The 19,606-nt window shown below is 36.8% G+C and overlaps 2 protein-coding genes across 2 annotated transcripts; both read right to left on the reverse strand.

Annotated features, from left to right (window-relative positions):
- Positions 1-45: 45 nt before the first annotated feature.
- On the reverse strand, positions 46-11,680 carry hnf1a (HNF1 homeobox a). The gene is made up of 11 exons (XM_052094046.1): positions 11,329-11,680; positions 10,800-11,164; positions 8,469-8,668; positions 8,131-8,311; positions 7,817-8,019; positions 7,259-7,410; positions 6,465-6,606; positions 6,188-6,370; positions 3,929-4,041; positions 674-758; positions 46-550 (listed from the first exon to the last, which is right to left on the reverse strand). Exons 2-11 carry the CDS (start codon positions 11,096-11,098, stop codon positions 423-425), a joined length of 1,686 nt encoding a protein of 561 aa, XP_051950006.1. The 5' UTR covers positions 11,099-11,164; positions 11,329-11,680; the 3' UTR covers positions 46-422.
- A 1,739-nt stretch (positions 11,681-13,419) lies between these two features.
- si:ch211-170d8.2 (uncharacterized protein LOC571755 homolog) lies at positions 13,420-18,630 on the reverse strand. Its single transcript, XM_052094051.1, has 3 exons — positions 17,120-18,630; positions 16,082-16,219; positions 13,420-15,960 (listed from the first exon to the last, which is right to left on the reverse strand). The coding sequence occupies exons 1-3, from the start codon at positions 17,530-17,532 to the stop codon at positions 15,594-15,596; spliced, it is 918 nt and encodes a 305-aa protein (XP_051950011.1). The 5' UTR covers positions 17,533-18,630; the 3' UTR covers positions 13,420-15,593.
- Positions 18,631-19,606: the final 976 nt, after the last annotated feature.

Here is a 19,606-nt window from a genome sequence, read left to right on the forward strand (position 1 = left end):
TGTTTTACTAAAAGTATACTGTGACTTTTTCATTCATTAATCCGTCTACCGAACTGACAAGACAAAAACATGTAGCACATTCAGTTACATTTATATGCCCAGTCCTCTACATTGATTACAGTGAAATTCTGACCGCTAAATCTTGTTCACACAAGAATCTAGTATATTATTCTGGATTAAACAAGACTAAATTATCCTTGTCAGGAGTGTAATTCACATATGTTTTCACAAACATCTAAAATCTTTGAGAATAGGTAGGCAGCAACTAGCGACATGGCAGTTTTAAATTTTATTTGAAATGTCATCAGTTTCTCTCCCCAATGCGTAAAACAAAAATCATTTCTCATTTTCTCAAATGGATTAGTAGTGTTCCTTTCTGCTGAAGAAATCTCAATGTTTGGAGGTGGGATTCTCTTCTGGAGCTATTGTGCAGTGGAGACCATCTGTGTAGGGATGTAAGGGTCTATGTCCCCTGGTGAAGAGAGCAGGTGAGAAGGATGGGTCTCGCTCGTCTGGGTCTGTGTGTAGAGCTCCAAGCTGCCTGGAGACACTGAAAATGTGTTTCAAAAGAATTATAGATGGATGGACTCAAGTGTTGATTTTATTTCAGTAATACCTGAAATGTAACTGAATTTGACTATATTATAAGCGCAGGCTCTGAGAAGGTCGGTACCTGGCTCTGGTGAAGTTGATTGCAGTTGTAAAGACTCCTCATCAATGGGAGTGTCTGTGTGACCCTCAGGATCTGAGGTGAGAATCTGATAGAGAGGGAAAGGATAGGTCATTTGAATGAGTCAGATTCACATATTGTTTGTATGGTATTACTAGGACTGTCAAACGGATATAAATATGGCCCCCAAATAGAAATAATTGTATATAAATAATACATAACTAAAAGAATACATTTAAAACAATATTATAATCCAGATTGAAATGCATTGCATTATTATGGCAGGTGAGTAAAGCACTGATTAGACAACAAATGTCAATATAATTTTGTTTGTATAGTATATTGTTTGTTTGTTTTTTGTCATTGAACATACAGCCTACAGCAAATCATCGACAGCAATCCGATTTGCAACTGATTTCGTCAATCTGCCATGTTCTCACAGGACCATCTGCACTATTTTCAGTCTAGGTACATGCTTTTGGATCATCACAGTGGTTTTCAGCATCATAATTGCTGCATTTTTAGGACACTTAGTCAAGTTAATAGTAGTGCTGTCAAGTTAATGTTTAATCATGATTAATCGCATAATTTTTCATAGTTAATTTCGATTAATCGCATATTTAAAAATTAGTGAAATTTGACTATATAAAAATTTTTCCTGTCAAAATGCATGTATTTGCTTCTAGGAAAGAAAACAAAGCAATATGTAACAACATGATGCTTTATTAACATTTCCCCCCAAAAAAGCCTTTCACAGTATAAAGATAGAAATGCTCTAAAATTGTAAAGCTGCTTTCATGATTCACATCAGGGCATCAAAACGTGAAAAGTGCTGCAGACGTTTTTGTAATAGTAAAGACTTTATGAGCTTCTGTGGTAATTACATTGCATATAACAGGGGCTTTAATGTACTTTTCTGTCACAAGTCCCATCTGGGCTTATTTTGTACAACAAATAGTGTTAAGAGGTCCTTTCGCCGTTACTGATCATTGACAGGGTAAATGACTGCATCTAAAAAAGTAGACAGCTGACTTGCTACCTAATCAGTTAATGGCTAAACCCACAGCGTTTTTAATGAATGTAACTTGTAGGGAAACTGATCTCTATGAAACTTTGTCTCTGTATACAGCCTCCAAAGACAGCATTTTCTAGTTTTCAGATGCAGTCTTAGGGTGCTTCTCAAATGGAAGGCTGTGTACTTCCTAGACCAGTCCTTCAGAGGCTGTAGGCTAGGCTCCTATTCTAGTATTCAGCGCAAGAATGAGACAGTCTTGTAAGTGCGCATGGCAAACCAAATGCTTAGTATTTTAGAGCTCCTTGCTTAGATCAATGTGATATTTTACTTTGTTTGGAAAACCCATATACTTCAGAAAATGAGAAATGTCATTAATCCCTTAAATATTTTAGCAAAATGTTTGATTCTCAAAGCTAGAGTCACTCAAAAAAGCCTTTATATAATGCCGTTAAACACTGATCTCAGAATTTATACTTAAACCCTTTCAAATATGAACAAATCCCAGAACCCTAGACTTGTAAAAACTATAAAACTTGTAAAGCTTTTCAGATTCATATAATTTCTTTTTTTGTGTGCTTTGTATCTTCCAATTTGTTGTATTGTCGATTTTGTATTTTTCTACATATTGTCATTGCTGCAATGTGAATAAAACTTGAAAAGATTATGCTGTGCCATAAAGGTTTCCACCTCTCCGATCACACGACTCGTTTTCTGCACTTTTTAAAAAAATAAATTGGGACACGTGCAAAGGATTGTGGGTGACTGAAGGCCATGAAGGATACACCCGATGTTTCCTTCAAAATATGGCAAACTAAGGCGGTGAAACAAGGCTGTCTTCCAAGTGTCCTCACAAATGAGAAGGCCTTCGATGGTGCTTGATAATGTGGCTGCCGAGATATCCAGCCTAACAAGGCTGCAGACTTCCGATTGAGAAGCACCCATTTTGTTGTGGTATGTGCGTCAGTGTAATGAATCCGGACAGACACACTGACATATCACAAAGGTTCTTCTCTGGTCAAACCAGTGTTTATGCTTTATTAACGGTAAATGTGTTTATTGCGATTTGCAATATATATTGCGGAAAAAAATCACGGCCTGAGATCCATGCATCCTGTTTGACTTTATCCAGCTGTCAAGTACACAAGAAGGTTTGTTGAGGAGCACTGACTGCCCCCTGCTAATGCGGCTTTGAAAACATGAAGTTACATGTATTTCAAGCTGAACTGCTCCGATGATACATACTGTACTTTAATTATGGAATTCATGTACGGATCAGAAAGCATGACTAATTGCGTTAATTTTTAACACTTTATTTTTTTTATTTAATTCATCACTAATTAACGTGTTAAAGGAATAGTTCACCCAAAAATTTAAATGTGCTTATCATTTACTCTTTTACCCTTATGCCATCCCATATGTTCTTCTGAACACTAATGAAGATTTTTTAGAAGAATTACTCAGCTCTTTTACTCCACACAATGCAAGTGAATGTGTGCTAACATTTTGAAGCTCCAGATATCACATAAAGACAGCATAAAAGTAATCTATTTAACTTCAGTGGTTTAATCCATGTCTTCTTAAGAGATTTGGTAGGTGTGGGTGAGAAACTAATCAATATTTAAGTCCCTTTTTACTATAGAAGTTTCCTCCCTGCCCAGTCAATCTCCACTTTAACTTTCACATTCTTCTTCTTGTGTTTTTTTCATTCATATTAATGCATATGCCACCTACTGAGCAGTGAGAAGAATTTCTAGCTACAATTGACATAAATATTGATCTCTTTCTCACCCACACCTATCATATCACTTCTGAAGATATGTATTTAACCACTGGAGTCTTGTTGAATATTTTTATGCTGCATTTACATGCTTTTTAAAGCATCAAAATGCTTGCACCCACTCACTTGCATTTTATGGACCAACAGAGATGAAATATTCTTTTAAAAATCTTAATTTGTGTTCTGCAGAAGAAATAAAGTTATACACATCTGGGATTGCATGAGGATAAGTAAATGATGAGAGAATTGTCATTTTTGGGGTGAACTATCCCTTTAAATCAACAGCCCTAGTTATTACATGAAGTAGCCTACAATTCCTCTTGCATAGTTTGGCTTTGAATTGCTTAATGGAGCAGTTATTCAAATGTTATTGAATGCTGCCTTTGGATAAAGTATAAAACGTCATTCCTTTTTTTTCTCTCACTGTGAATAGTTCCTACAGTAGGTCAGTGTGTTTGGTTCATGCCTGTCGAACAGCTGTTAGGTTGGTCAGTGTCCCAATGCTGTTGCTGTCTGCGATGACCATAGCCTGAGACAGGAGACTAGAGGGGTAACAGGTCAGGTCTGCCTTGCTGTATGCTGAAAAAGAATATAAAAACACAGTCCACTATTTCAGTTATATAATGCAAACATATAATCAGAAACAACAATTAAATGACTGTTCTGAGCTTAAAACTAAGATATAGATAAAAAGATATAAAAACAATTACAACTTGTGTTTACAGTAATTTGAGGCAGAAGTCTGTGGGGCGAGGCATTGCACCAGGATAAACTTCGAAATATGCATATATGTTTCTGAAGTATAGCCAGAAAATTTCACTTTTTGCAAACAACTTAACATTATACATGTTAACATGAGACTAGTGTTATAGAATAGTTTAATAATCTAGTTTAATAATAAATGTGTCAAATCTATACATAAAGTGCTTTTTTCAAAGAGAAAGTTCCTGAATTATGTTAACACTTAAACGCTTGAACAGAACAGAACGCTTGTCCCAGCGCTAAAAGGATGATTGCTTATATAGTAAATTTTTTTACAAGCCCCTAATGCAATGGCAGTAAATGAATATTTCCCCCAAACATTTACTCACAATCATTTACTCACCCTGATGTCATTCCAAACCTGAATTACTATTTCTTATGCAGAACACAAAAGATATGTTTTTGAATATTGCGGATCATCTTCTTAAGAATTCAAGGTAGTGTAAAAGCTGGTAATAACTGGTAAATTACTGATAAATTATTAATGAAAGCAAAGTCCAAAGGGTTTATCGCAGTAAATTTTCAGAATTGCACCACACAATTAGGCTTCTCTTTTTTAATAGAACAAAAACTTGCTTTTATTTGGAAGGAAACAGCCGCATCACTCATTTATTTCCCTAATTGCACGTTAAGGATGTACCATTCCATGACATGCTGAAAACCTTTTTGACAAATATATAATTACTACTTACACTGGCGGCCAAATGTTTGGAATAATGTACAGATTTTGCAGTTTTGGAAGGCAATTGGTACTTTAACTCACTGATTGGTACTTTAACTATACTGATCACAAAGTATAGTCAGGACATTACTGATGTAAAAACAGCACCATCACTATTGGAAAAAAAGTCATTTTTGATCAAATCTAGACAGGCCCCTTTTCTAGCAGTCATCACTCAAAACCTTATCCTTGAGTAATCATACTAAATTGATAATTTGGTACTACAAAATCACTTGCCATTATATCAAACACCACTGAAGGCTATTTGGTTCATTAAATGTGTCTTTGTGTTTGTTTTTGAGTTGCAGTATGCAATAGACTGGCCCTAACTGGGGGATATATTTAATATTGAGAAAAATATGTTATTTTATATAGGCTACTGTATGTATACTATGCTTGTTATCATTACTATGCAAATATTTCACCCACATTGGATTTTATTTTATGTGTTAATTTTCACTTATTTTGGCTGAAGTCAGTCCCAGCTTGTTTTTCAGACCAGGTCCATTATTTCTCTTGCGAGACCTGGCAACACTGCAACTGGAAAATCACCCACCCTTAACACAGAGTATTGTCATTTTAAAAAGTATGTTATTAACTGTTCTTTTATTTAGTTCTAAATGGTTACCATTTGGAACGCAGGTTTCTGCTCAAAAAGCAAAATGGAAAACATTTAATTTTTTTGTTCGCTATCATAAAATTAGTCCATTCAGCTTGTGTGTCATGCATAATATGCCAAGTCTTCTGAAGGTATTTGATAGATTTTGGTGAGAAACATCCCAAAATGTATGTAATTATTCCATTAATATATCTGTTGCGTCTGAGCATGAGTTCTGCGAGAGAAGCTCATTAACAATGGCTTGAATGTTAACAAGAGAATTACTGTTGTTAATGCTAAACAACACAAATTCTCAGGCGAACACGGACATCAACATTTTAACAGAAAAATGACTTCAATTTCAGGTTGTTTCTCAATGAATGACATCAGAAGACTTGGCATATGATGCATGAGCTGAATGGATTACTTTTGTTATAAGCCACTGCATTGAGAAAACCGCAATATTCATTGAAACATATTTTGTGAGCCTCATAAGAAAGAAAGTCATAGGGGGTTGAATTTTGATTTTTGAGTTCGTCTGTTCCTTAACAAAAATACAAGCTTGAACCCAGAACATTCCACTAGTGTCTGTATTTTTTGTGAAAATCATTAAGCAAATAATGTCCACTACCAGAAGTACTTACTGTGGCATGGAAACTGGGCCATTGTTGCCATGAATGAGCTAGAGCCAATGTGATTATGAAGCTGATTTGTCATTGGCTGCTGGGATGTGGAATGAAGCTGCTGCTGGAATGAGATTGGTTGGAGGGTGGTAAACCCGCCCCCTACATTGTTGATCACAGTCTGTGGTTGAGAGGATGTCAAACCTGTAGTAAAATACATATATTAGCCATTACTTATAAGTGATTGATCTTAAGCTGTGAATCCAGATCATTATGCTTCATCATGTATGTATAATACCTATGAGAAGTGAGGAGTCCCCAAGACTCATTACACTTGGTAGCGAGGCCATAATCAATCCTGGAGGGGGAGCCGAGGATCCTGACATTCCATGCAAAGAAGTGAGAGTACTAACAGGAGGTAAGGAACCACCTCCTGATGTCTAGATGAGGAAACAGAACTTGAGGCTTGTTTCATGCATGAACATTGATTGCAAAATCAAGTTTTTACTGCATGTGCCTTAAATACAATAACCGCTACAGCATGTGTAATGTTTTCCTGTATATCAGGACAGCTCAATCCTGATCCTGGAGATCTGCCTTCCTACAAAGTTTAGCTTCAACCATAATTTAACACCCCTGTACCAGCTCATCAATGTTTATGTGTTCTTTACAAAATTATAAGCAAGAATGTCACCACAGGGTTAGAACTAAACTGGAAGAAAGTTATATCTCCATGTGCAGGATTGAGCAGCAGTGGTGGTAGCATAGTGGGCTAAAGCACAGAACTGGTATGCAGAAGATTGCCGGTTTTATCCCTGCAGCCACGACCATTGAGTCCTTGAGCAAGGCACTTAAGAGATTTCCCTGTAATAAGTGCACTGTAAGTCGCTTTAGATAAAAGCATTTGCCAAATGCATAAATGTAATGTAATGAGCATCCCTGTTCTAGAGCATCTGGTGAATAGCAACACCAAGGACATGGATTTGATTCCAATGAAATGCAATATAAGTCACTTGGATAAAACCATCTACCAAATGCATACAGTAGATGTCATTGATTTGTGATGAAGTGTGTCCTGTTTGTTTATCTCACTGGTCTGTGGTGATGTGTGTCCAAGAGTGTATGGCTGGGTTCTAGCTGGCCAGGACTGGCTCCCAGATGACTGCCGCCACCCCTATCTTCACCACTTGAGCTTCTTATTGTGCCCAAATTCTCACACACAACTGAATGACTGTATTTTAGACCTTTAGAGTGTGAAACAAAGAGAAAGGTGGGTAAAAGTGTTCAAATTCATGATTAAGCACAAGGTAAGAACTGAAGTAAAAGTTTGAAAATGCAGCCAGTTGCAAGATACCCCTTAAATGGTTAGTTCAACCAAAAATTAAAATGACACGAGGGTGAGAAAATAATGAGAGAATTAAAATTTTTGGGTGAACTATCCCTTTAAGTTAAGAAAACCCTTAGTGAAAATACACTTACAACTGAAACAACTGGTTTTCTTAAGGGTTTTCTTGCAGCTGGGCTCTGAAGTTTCATTTCTTGCTCTACTGGACTACTAATGCACTACTAATTTCATGTACTTTGAATTGATAACAGCATGTCAAAGATAATATATGGATTGATAGGCATTAGTTTGAACGGTATGGCTACCTGGTGAAGGACTGGATGGTAGAGTCTGGCCTGTGGAGGGTGCTGATTGGCTGCTGTAAGGGACATCCAGTGCCAGTTTGTGGCGAAATGCCTCCTCCTTGCGCCTATTGGCGAACCAGTTATATACACGTACCTCAGTCACCAGATTAGATCCCAGACCAGCTAGCTGAGAAGGAGACACTCCCCTTTGTAGACACTCTGCTCTAAAACAAGCATACATACACACTAGGTATTGCACAGGTTGCAACTTTACCAACATAGTCAATTTGAGTCATGATGCCCAGTTCACTTTTTAATTATTTATCTTCACTTACCTGTTACACTCCTCCACCAATCCCTCCCTCTCATCTTTACTAGGGTTCTTCTGTCGTTCATAAGCCTGGAAGAGGATTTGCTGGGAGGCAGGACCCCATTTGAATCGATTCCTCCGTCCCTTTCGGCCATCCTCCCCAGATTCCTCTCCTGACATAACGCCTCGACTGGCATTGGTGAATTCTGCTTTGGTTAGTGTGAGAGAACCATTACAGTGTTAATTCGGATTGGGATTTAATTTGATTTGGTGTGACATCTTATCTTTAAGCCTATATTTTATTAGCCCAGGCTTACTATAACAGAACCTCACATAACAAAAGTAAGAAAGGGTAACACTCACGCTGGCTAATCTCTGCCTGTTTCTTGACGTACCAGCTATACAATGTGGCACGTTTTTGATTCTTCATGGGCGTGCCCTTGTTGAGGTGTTGGGAGAGATGTGATTGGTTGAGACCGGTGGACTCTACCACCTCTCTCTGTGGTAGATTGTGCTGCTGCATGTAGCTCTTCACCATTTTAGCTACATGCCAAGAATCTTCTCTGACACAAATAAATAAATCAATATATTATAATCGGTGTAAAATTTTCTTTACTGTTTCTAAACAAGTTCTTATGAATTTTCTACAAGAACAGCAGGATGCTTATTACTGGGTCATTCTCCAGAAACTGTGCCAGAAAGAGTCAGAATTTTAATAATAAAAATTTTTTTTATGTATAAATTTATTTGATTTGAAAAGATTACTGAACATCCAAGAAATCTTACTCTAAACTATTGTCAGCTGGTTGCAACAAATGCCTTAAAGGGATAGTTAATCCCAAAATGTAAATATTTTTTTTTTCACCCTAATGCCATCTCAGATGTGTGACTTTTTTCTTCTGCTGAACATAAACAAATATTGATAGTAGAATATCTCAGCTCTGTTTGTCCATATAATGCAAGTGAATGGTGGCTAGAACTCTAACTCTTTCATTTTATCCCAAGACAAGCGGATATTTGAATATTAAAATGGCAGTGTTAAGGGAAGTGTTGGTGATAATGATAACATGGTAATTTTCAGGGCGATTCTGTAACTAATGGCTCTTATGACCTCAGTTTTTAAGTTTTAAGTTGTATTCACTTGCATTATATGGACCAACATATAATGGCAGTGATATTCTTCTAAATATCTTTGTTTGTGTTCAGCAGAAGAAAGAAAGCCATACAAAGTCAAGTAAATGATGAAAGAATGTTCTTTTTTGGGTAACTATCCCTTTTAGTACAATGTTACTAAATTATTCTTAACTGCTCAACCACCATACACTGTAAAGGACCACTATAGGGGAAATGTGTCCACCCAAAATATTCAGATTAGTGGTCAACAAATATGGGTTTTTCAATGACAGATTCGAAAGCTATTACCCCCAATCCTAAATATGGTGGTTAAAGCCATGCAAAATACCAGACGTTATTTATCATTACCAAGTGTATGTCAACAGCTAAAATGCTATATTCTTTTAGTAAGGCTGATAAAAGAAAAATTTATGTGGAGTTGATTTTTTTATTTTATGTAACCCATTCAATCACAATGGTAATGAATGAGGACATGCACATTGTCTGATTTTCACAAACAATGTTTTAATAATAATAAAAAAATACAGCCATAACACAAACAGGAAAATCTATCAAATAATATAGCTCAGAAATATGTATCCTGTAAAGTTTAGCATCCTGGGACACTCATTTCCTGAGAATTACCCTACCATGTCATTAGAAAAAGTAAAATGTCAAGAACTGAAAACATTTACAAAAACAGTATATATCAAGATATTATTTTAAAAGATACTATGAGACAAGGGTTAGTGGAAGAGGAAGGCAAATAGAGAGGGTGCAATGTTTACACTGAAAGATAAGACAAGAGACAAGGGGGCAAAGTCCAGTAAAAGAGATCGCAAATAACCCTTGTGAATGCAAGACAAACACACACAGACTCACAAACACACAAACATTCTCAAAAGCAATACATTTTCCTATACAAATCACTCACAAATAACACAGCCCCCTGATATTTAGATAAACTGCATCATGTGCTTCATCACAAGTCACAGTTATCAATGAATTGTCCAAAGTGTCAGACATTTGGAAACAAAGCTACCTCACAATGTGCTATCTTTACAATATCACTATAGCCAAGTGTACACACACATACACACACACACACACACATAGAGAGAGAGATAGATGGACACTGTGTCACTCTGTTAATTTTAACCAGTCAATGTAGCTCATTTATTAAAAAGATAGAAATGGCCTGAGAATAATGAATAGGGTGGGTAATTAGTAACTAAAAAAGGTGGAACCTCCTTTATATTCACCCCATCAGTTTGGAAACAGAGCAGTAGAAAGGAGAGGAAGAGGGCGAGCAAGAATAGTAGAGAAAAGAACAAGCAATTGGTTTATTCAGGTATTTGTGGAGGAAGATAGGAAGTTTGAAAGGAAAAACAACAGCAGTCTCTACACAAGCGGATTTAATTGAGATGTTCTAAAATATTAATGCAAGAAGGTATTCTATTAATGTTTTCTCGCACAATTGCTTATTAAGTAAAACATCTTAGGCACTAAGATCGTATTAGATTATGAAGTTAGTACACTTTAACTTGCTTAAAGTGTATCAGAGCACACCAGAACACTTACTGCAACAGATGTTCAACTTGAGCTCTCTGTCTCGCGGCCTCCTCCGGTGGCAGCATCTCCAGCTCACGGAAAATGGGAGGTGGAGTGTCCATCTCTCCGTCCTCCGAGCTCTCTCCATCTGCCCGGTCTGCCCTCTCCACACCGGCTGAAGCCCGCTCTCTCTCCAGATCTCCCATGGCCTGGATTAGCAACTCCTTCGATAACCCTGAGCCCAGTAGAGACCAGACCAGCTGCTCTTGCAATGCAGACAGTCGGCTACTTCGTTCTCCTCCGGCTCTCCTGCCATCTCCTCCATCCATCTCACGTTTTCTGGTGTCTCAGCAGCCGTTGTTCCTGACTTGGTCAAAGATCTTGGAAGAAGGCACCTTCATGTACGCAGACACACAAGGGAAGGGAAACACAATCATTGTCTGTGTCGCTGGAAGCAATCGAACACAAACACGCACTTCGGTGTGCAAACAGTAGTAATGTGCACACACATAGAAGCCAAAACAATATTGCAAATTACATTTGCTCATTCCAAATGTACCTGTTCTTTCAGGATAGGAGCTCAGTGGTCTCTCCTCTAGATAAGGAGCTTATTTAGGTGAAGATTTCATTTTTTTCTTATTGATATTTTCTAGTGTTCCTCTATTTGTGCTCCTGTATTATGTCTAGACACCTGTTGCTCTTTTGCTTTGAAATGTGATTTTTTTTCCCCCCAGCTTGTATTTTCCGTCATTCCCTCCTCCCTTACTCTGTCGCTCTGAGTCTCTCTTTCTCTCCCTCACTCTTGGGGAACTTTGGCTTCAACCCGTGTTAAGGGCAAAGTGTAGAGTCTAACCAATCTGTGAAAATGAACATTACAACACTTACAAAACTCATTTTGTTCTAGTGTCTTATTATGCAACGTCACATAGAACGAATATAAAACACAACATAGTGCAAATATAATAAAATAATATACTTTATATATATATGTAATACACTTTATGTTAATAAAGTTAAAAAAAAAAAAAAAAATATATATATATATATATATATATATATATATATATATATATATATATATAAACACGAGCAAATCTGATTTAATAGAAGTGTCAGATCCATAAGAGAATTGAAAGAAATGCAGATTTGTCTAATGAAGACATAGCTGACATTGTTTGAGAGAAATATAAATGTCAGTGCAGAACATGTGAAGGTTATTTTGTGTTGAATATTTTAAGTTTGGGTAATATTCGCTATACCGTATTTCAGGGTATCCACACTTTTTGACCGATGCATTTCAATGGCTTTTTATTTGTTAGTACTGGATAAGGATCTTTTTAATCATAAAGATTTAGACTAGTTTGGTTATGATTTTGTGCAGCATAACTAGACCCATGTAATGTATATTCACTATATAATTTTTCTGGCTGTTCTAGGCATTGGAAAACACCTTGAACACATTGGAAAAATCTTCCTTGTTTCCATGAATGTGGTAACCTGGGATTTGCTGTTCTTACACCAGATATGTGCTGTCTTTTTCATAAGATTTGTCTGAAAACATTGTGCAACTGAACATGAAAAGGCACCACAAAATGTCCAGACACATTCAGGTATATCATCAGATTTACCTGACAGAGGCAGCTAAAAAAAATACTTTTACAGTAAAAAAAAAATTTTCTTAAGGACTTCTACCGTATTTTGCCTTATTTTCTGGGAAAAATATCAAAAAATCCTTAAAACAAGAAAAAATGACTTGAGAAGCAGAATGGCAGAAGATATTTTGTCATGTCTTCACTGAAATCTAACAAACTTTGGTGGTTTTTTGTTTAAAACAAGAAATAACTATTTGCCAATGGGGGTAAGAAAATGAATGTTTCCCCCTTTGAATCAAGTTTTTTCTTACCTAATTGGCATATTATAGATATTCAAAATAAAGACATTTTACTGGAAAATAAGACAAAAAATACTCATAGTGAGAAAATAAGGGGGGAGGGGGGTCAGTTGCTGAAGCTGTTTTAAATTCTGTGAAAATTGGCCTATTCATTTGCAAGTTTTGCCATATCTCAAGGTACAGTTTAAAAAATGGTTACATATCGACCTCATGCAGAGTGTAGTTTTAATAGATAGGACATATTATTTTAGAAATATGGTATGTAACAAGAATATTTATTTAACTTGATCTTTTAGTGCTTTTTAAAGTTAAATGTATGGTTCCATAAAATATGAACACATGATCATTTTACAATAGTAAAGTAATAACTGTATACACATAATTATCGTCACTGTGTCCTGGACTATGGTAGTAAAATGTGATTATGGTTGTAATCAAATCTCTGCTTAAAGTTATGATTCTAGTTGTTCTCTAGACCAGCGGTTTACAAACGTTTTATACCAGTGACCCCCAAATATGATCTCCTAGCAAGATCCTAAAATGTTGACATATAAATATTTGATGTGTATACAAATGTATATTCACGTATTAAGACCAATTTTTTCCATGCAAGCAGTAAGCGTGACGTAAAACAGAGTGCTGGGTAGTAACAGATTATAATGATTCTGGATTCCATAATCAGATTACAAGAATCAAGTAAAGTAATCAGATTAAATTACATTTTAAATACTCATAATCAGATTACAGTTACTTTTTATGGATTACATGATAACATTCATTTATTGATCCCTCAAAATCAGTCTACAGCTGATATATGATCAGTAAATGGGGTTGGGGGTCGGGTGGGGGGTGTGAGTGGAATTGCACACACAGACCTGATACAAGCCACCACCAGCCATTGCAGAGATAGAGCGGTAATCCACTCATAAATGCCAAACCGATTGCATTAGTGGGGTAAAGTTAGTTTTAATTTTGTAAATTGCTTTTGTGCACAGCTTTAAAACTGTACAATAATCTGCTTTTTCCTTTTGTGACAAATTTTGATTCACAAATATAACTGGTCTGATCTGTTAGCCCACAGAGCACTAGTGTTTAAGTAAAACCGACACATAACAAATACTATATTCTGTTTTTTTTATGCATTTACCAACATTATGTAAACATGGTACAAGCTTACTCAAATCCATGTGATATCTGACAAGAATTAGTCAGAAAGTATACGAAAGTAATCCAAAAGCAATCAGATTAGATTACCTGACTACAATTTTAGTCATGTAATTTGTAATCAGTACCAGATTACAATTCAAAAGTAACGTTCGATGGGAAGACTGACTATGTCAGCAGTACTTGTGAAATTATAGACTAAATGTTTACGAAATTAAATAATAGGCTTTTATATTTTAATAAAGCAAAACAAAATGTTATCATGTATCAGTATTAGAGAAATATATGATGTATAGACCTTAAGAGAAACATTTTCGCTCAACTAACTTTGTAAAGTGCTTTTCAGAGATATTTTGTTCCAGAGAAGAAATGTTACCTTACAATCCCCAGTGAGCAAGCTAAAGGCAACAATGGTTAGAAGAGACTATGGCTGTCAATACATTTGTTAAACCACAATTAATACTCTCCAGCATTTAGAAAGCAAATTAAAACTGTAAAAATGACAAATGTATAAAATAAAAAAATTCTACTTTTTTTTAATTACATTTTCCATAAACCTCCCTTTTATGCGGCCCCCTGGGGACAAAACCCTTTATTTAACCTCTGCTCTAAACATCTCGAATAGTACACTACAAAATATCTGCACTGCACAACAGGAGACTCAAATGCAGGGCTATTTTTTAGCTATAAATAAGTGGGTGCTTAGGGCCCCCAAGCAACCAGGAGGCCCGCAGAGAAAGCGTTTTTTTTAATTATTATTTAAATTGTATTTTTAAATATAACAAAAGCTGCGACTAAGACTCAGGAAACTGTTATGGCTCAATTAGAGAGTTGGCAAATGGTTGTGGGGTGTGTGTGGAGGGGGAGTGATTTTGCTTAGGACTCAAATGTCTCCAAACTAATGAAAGAAAGGACTGATTCAAGTCACTAATACAAAGTTAAAATGTTCTCTGTCATAAACTAACCATAAACTATATAATTACTTAAGAATTTACCATTCGAGTTTCCTCCAAAGTACGCTACAATAAAAATAAAAGGAAACAAATATTGTGTAAATATTTTGCATGGCCTGGTGTTTGTTCTGTTGTGTAGTTTGTCAGTGTTGGAAGCTTTGATTTGTGAGTAGCTGCACAAATTTAAGTGTAAAAATATAGATAAGACAAAGTAATGCAAATGTAAACTAAAACCTTTTTTGTCCTTGAATTCTCATTTAAGCCTGCAAATTTCCAACATTATTTTTGTTTGTTTTCAGCCCATTCATATTTAAATAAAATGTACTTCTAGGATAAAAAACTAATCCCAAGTAAAACTCTAAATAACTGAGACAATACAATGGTCAGCATTAAGAAACATTAGAGAGGGACAAACACTCAGGTACAAACCAAAACAAATTTTTATATATAGCTGTAATTATACACTATTTACATTATACTGTACAGTGATAGTTTTTTTCTCTCACAAATAACACCCATAATTTAATAAATTGAATTTACACGCTGAAGTGCATAGTGCTCCATATAACATAAGCCACTCTGAATTACAGTAAGATTTTAGAGTTGATGAACCAATGTCAGAAAACAATGGGAATCATTAGCATTTCTTGAATAAATAGGGAGCCATCCAGGGAACATTCACACCAGGTGTTAGTGGACTGAATGGCAAGAGATGTTATGGCCACAAAGAACTTGCAAAGTGGGAGAGCTAGTGATTCATAGTATGTGGTCAGAAACCTATTACCTAAGACACTGTTCAGTATAGCTGTTTTGTTGCTATCTGTATGCCAAAGTAATAAAGGGTGTATGTGTCAGTTGTACACCATTGGTTTGACAGGGTTGTAAGATGTTGTGTGCTAAGCTGTAGTGTAATGCCAGTCCCAATTCTAAAGCAGGCTTTAGGGGGGCCGCAGCTTCCCCGTCCTCATTCTCCTCCCCCCATTCTACGGGCGCTGTGTCTTGAAGGGATGGGGGTCTTTCCCTTTGGCCAAGGGCCCCTGGTCTGGTCAGGCCCCTCACCCGATGCATTTCCATTAGGCTGGGGCCTCTTTTGGCTCCACCAATGGCCAGCTGCAGTGCCTGAAAAAGGCCAAGTAGATCGACTCTCAGCTCCAGTACCCCATCTCTCTTCCAGACACTATACCTGCAAAAAGAGAAAAATGGGGTTGACTAAATCTTCAAAAACTCATACAGTGCACAGAAAACCGTGCTAAAAGAAAATAGCAACCCATTTTCATTACATCTATCAAATTTCTATGTCTCACCTGGTAGGGAAGCCTCGTTTCTCCAATGAGGGCAGCACAGGTTGGATGTCGAGGTGTTGGGGGTTTGAAAAGTGAAAATGAACTTCTGCTCTCGCCAGCGGTGCTGACAGCACGTCCTCACCGAGAAGAAACTCAATGCTGGAGTCTTGTCAAATCAGAATGAGACAAAGGATGTTAAGATAGTATTGTTACATATATATTTATAAAAAATATAAGTAGTAAAATATACCTAGTATTAGCTCCACAATAACATTTTGAGGGGACGGTTACATCGAACGCATTTTTAGTCTGTCTGCGCTGTTTTTCAATGTAAATGCACTGGACTAAACGTACGTCTTTGACCATTGCGGTGCATCTCTCGCAAGAGTGCCGTGTCATGTTAAAGGGGTAGTTCACCCAAAATGTTTAATTCTCTCATCATTTACTCACCCTCGTGCCATCCCAGATGTGTATGACTTTCTTTCTTCTGTAGAACACAAACAAAGCTTTTTAGAAGAATATTTCAGCTCTGTAAGTCCACACAATGCAAGTCAATAGAGTCCAAAATTTTATAGCTCAAATAGCACAAAGGCAGCATAAATGTAACCCATACGACTCCAGTGGTTTAATGACCCATGTCTTTAGAAATTACATGATGTGGATAAGAAACAGATCAATATTTTTTTACTATAAATTCTCCACCATGCCCAGTAGGAAAAGGGTTTTTAGTAGTTTCTGTATGAAACTTGAGGTTTATAGTAAAAAAAATTTATCTTTTACTTACCCACACCTATCATATCACTTCTGAAGACATGGATTATACCACTGGAGTCAATTAATTACTTTTATGCTGCCTTTATATGATTTTTGAGCTTCAAAGTTTAGGACCATGTTGTCTTGCAATGTTTGGACCTACAGAGTTGAAATATTCTGTGTTCTGCTGAAGAAAGAAAGGAGACATTTGCGATATGCTCTATCGTGGCGCTGTGTCTTTTTCCCCTCTCAGCACAAGCCGCGTTCGTTGTGAACTGCTCATAAAAAGCAATAAGAAAGAGCTACTTACCTCCAACTTTTTGCCCTTGTATTCCTTTGACACTTCCACAGTGGTACCCCAATTGACAACAGCGATAAACCCGTCTAACGAATCGGAAGAGGGGTCGCTCTGGGAAAACAGCACGACGTGGACCATCACTCATCGTCGATAATATCTTAAGGCGATACATTTGCCCCCAGTCACCAACCGGGGTGGTGCTCTCCGTCCACGGTGCACTCTGGAGGTCACACTGGTCGCGCTCGGAGTCCGGTTCGCGACGGATCCGTCTCTGGACGTGACCAGTACGGATTTTCCGCTCTCCTTGAAACGATGTCATCTTACGAAGGTGTGCACGCAAAGATCGGCACTGTATTCCAATGGGAAAAGCCATGAAAGCGAGAAACAGCAGAGGAATCAATATGTGCGTTACGGTGGCCATCTCTAGTAGGTGCTGCGCCACAGAGATGCTTATCGCGGGAGAGGTTAAATCCTCCTGCTCTGCCAATAAGCTCAGTTTCTTCAGGAGAATTTGTATTCTGACTTCTTATGACTCTCCTCCCCCTGGTTTTGTTTGGCACCCTTAAGTAGCCATTCGCACCCCCATCGACCTTTTCAAAATGTGTCTGCATAATAAGGCGCCTAGAGCCCTGTCAGTCCAGTCCATTCTTATTCTCACTCTTAATGACCCTCATTACAGAACATCTGCATCTTCAGCAACGAGCTGCTCATTTGCAAGAGAAACAACTCTGACTAGGGGAAGCATAAAACTTTCCTTCTCTGCCCCAAAGTGCCTTACGCGTACAATAGCTCCACAGCCAAAAGAGAGGCAATAGCACTCCTCAGTTGTTCCATTGGACTGAATGTAGACTTTGAAACGCTTTATCTGAGAACAGTTAGTGGCCCTTAAATGTATTTGACATTAAAACCATTCTTAAAATGTATGAATGTCGTTGTATTGGCATAACACATAACATCAAAATAAAACGTAATCTGGAAACACGGTGCTAGAAATTATTTAGCTCTGAACTAAATAATTTTCTGGAGTGATTTTTGCCATACTTTGATCCAACAGGCCTCTGGAGACTTCACACAGGTGTCCTGGCAAACACCACGTGCACTTCATCACGTTCCACTTAGATAATCAGAAACTGTCCAAATACTTTACTTTTGAACAGTAAATCTATAATTTTATAATTTAAAACTGAACAAACTTATTTTTGTAAGATGGTTTGCTAGAGGAGCTTGTTTGTGCAATTTGTCTTTAAAACAAATGCACTTGGCTGCTATTTTGTTATCTAATGCAATGTCATTTATACATTAAGTGTGACTTAAGTGTCAAAATACGTTTTTGGTGCCACTACATAGACTTCCAATCCTTTTATCTTGATGGCCATTATATCATGTACACACATATAGTATATATAATAGCTAGAGGTAGACAGTTATATCGGCTTTACTGATTAATCAGTGCCAAAAGTCAAAAAATCAACTGCAATGTTGTATTTTTTGTATTCATGTTCCTCCTACAGAGGATTCTCTAGTTCTATTCTTTCAGCATTTACAATATTCATAAATATTTTTTCCTTACTTGTTTCAGGACTCTTAATTTGAATGAAGTAGACTTGGATGTTATAATGCTCTATATTTAAAAATTTAACAAATGAAACTATTTAACGCATATTTATTCACCAGATTAAGGATTGTGTATGCATGTGTGTACATAGACTCACCGAGAACTTTATTAGAAACACTATGGTCATAATAAAGTGTCCGACATTGTCTTCTGCAGTTGTAGCCCATCTGCCTCAAGGTTGGATGTGTTGTGCATTCTGAGATTATATTCTGCTCACTACAATTGTACAGAGTGGTTATCTGAGTTAGCCTTTCTGTCAGCTCAAACCAGTCTGGCCATTCTCAACAAAGACTTTCTGTCTGCAGAACTGCCTCTCACTGGATGTTTTTTGGCACCAGTAAATTCTAGAGACTGTTGTGCTTGAAAATCCCAGGAGATCAGCAGAAATACTCAAACCAGCCCATCTGGCATAAACAATCATGCTACGGTTGAAATCACTGAAATTAAAATGTTTCCCCATTCTAACGGTTGATGTGAACATTAACCAAGATTAATCATAAAAGTGGTGTTTATAGTTAGTTCATGTTAACTGATGTAGTTAACAAACATTTCATAAATGGAACCTTTTTGTAAAGTGTAACCCAGTTTTCATTTTTGTGTAAATTATCTCTTTGAGAGTACAAGTCAGTTCTCACCAGTTGCATTAAAAACAGCTGTTTGATATTGACAAATTACATTGAAAATTTAAACAGATGAAATCCTGAGAGAACCTTGCTGCTAAATCAGTTATGCTTGTAGGCCTATATTCAAAACAGATATGCATATTAAATGTTTTCATTGTGTGTAATTTATTAATGTTATAGTAGTAATATTATTATTATGAATATTGTTATATCATTATTAAAATTGACTGATTCACATGGTAGAGAAAGTACCTCAG

Source organism: Xyrauchen texanus, chromosome 27 (assembly GCF_025860055.1).
Source record: "Xyrauchen texanus isolate HMW12.3.18 chromosome 27, RBS_HiC_50CHRs, whole genome shotgun sequence".
In the NCBI taxonomy this organism is placed as follows: domain Eukaryota; kingdom Metazoa; phylum Chordata; class Actinopteri; order Cypriniformes; family Catostomidae; genus Xyrauchen; species Xyrauchen texanus.

What these genes read in the sequence shown, in the direction of transcription:
- hnf1a (XM_052094046.1), bottom strand. Translation starts at nt 11,098, where the DNA reads ATGGATGGAGGAGATGGCAGGAGAGCCGGAGGAGAACGAAGTAGCCGA. An exon ending in CAAGTTGAACATCTGTTGCA is followed by an intron (nt 8,669 to 10,799) that starts GTAAGTGTTCTG and finishes TATTTGTGTCAG; the next exon opens with AGAAGATTCTTGGCATGTAG. An exon ending in ACCATCCAGTCCTTCACCAG is followed by an intron (nt 7,411 to 7,816) that starts GTAGCCATACCG and finishes CACACTCTAAAG; the next exon opens with GTCTAAAATACAGTCATTCA.
- si:ch211-170d8.2 (XM_052094051.1), bottom strand. Translation starts at nt 17,532, where the DNA reads ATGGCCACCGTAACGCACATATTGATTCCTCTGCTGTTTCTCGCTTTC. An exon ending in GGGCAAAAAGTTGGAGGTAA is followed by an intron (nt 16,220 to 17,119) that starts GTAGCTCTTTCT and finishes ACAAGACTCCAG; the next exon opens with CATTGAGTTTCTTCTCGGTG. An exon ending in AAACGAGGCTTCCCTACCAG is followed by an intron (nt 15,961 to 16,081) that starts GTGAGACATAGA and finishes CTCTTTTTGCAG; the next exon opens with GTATAGTGTCTGGAAGAGAG.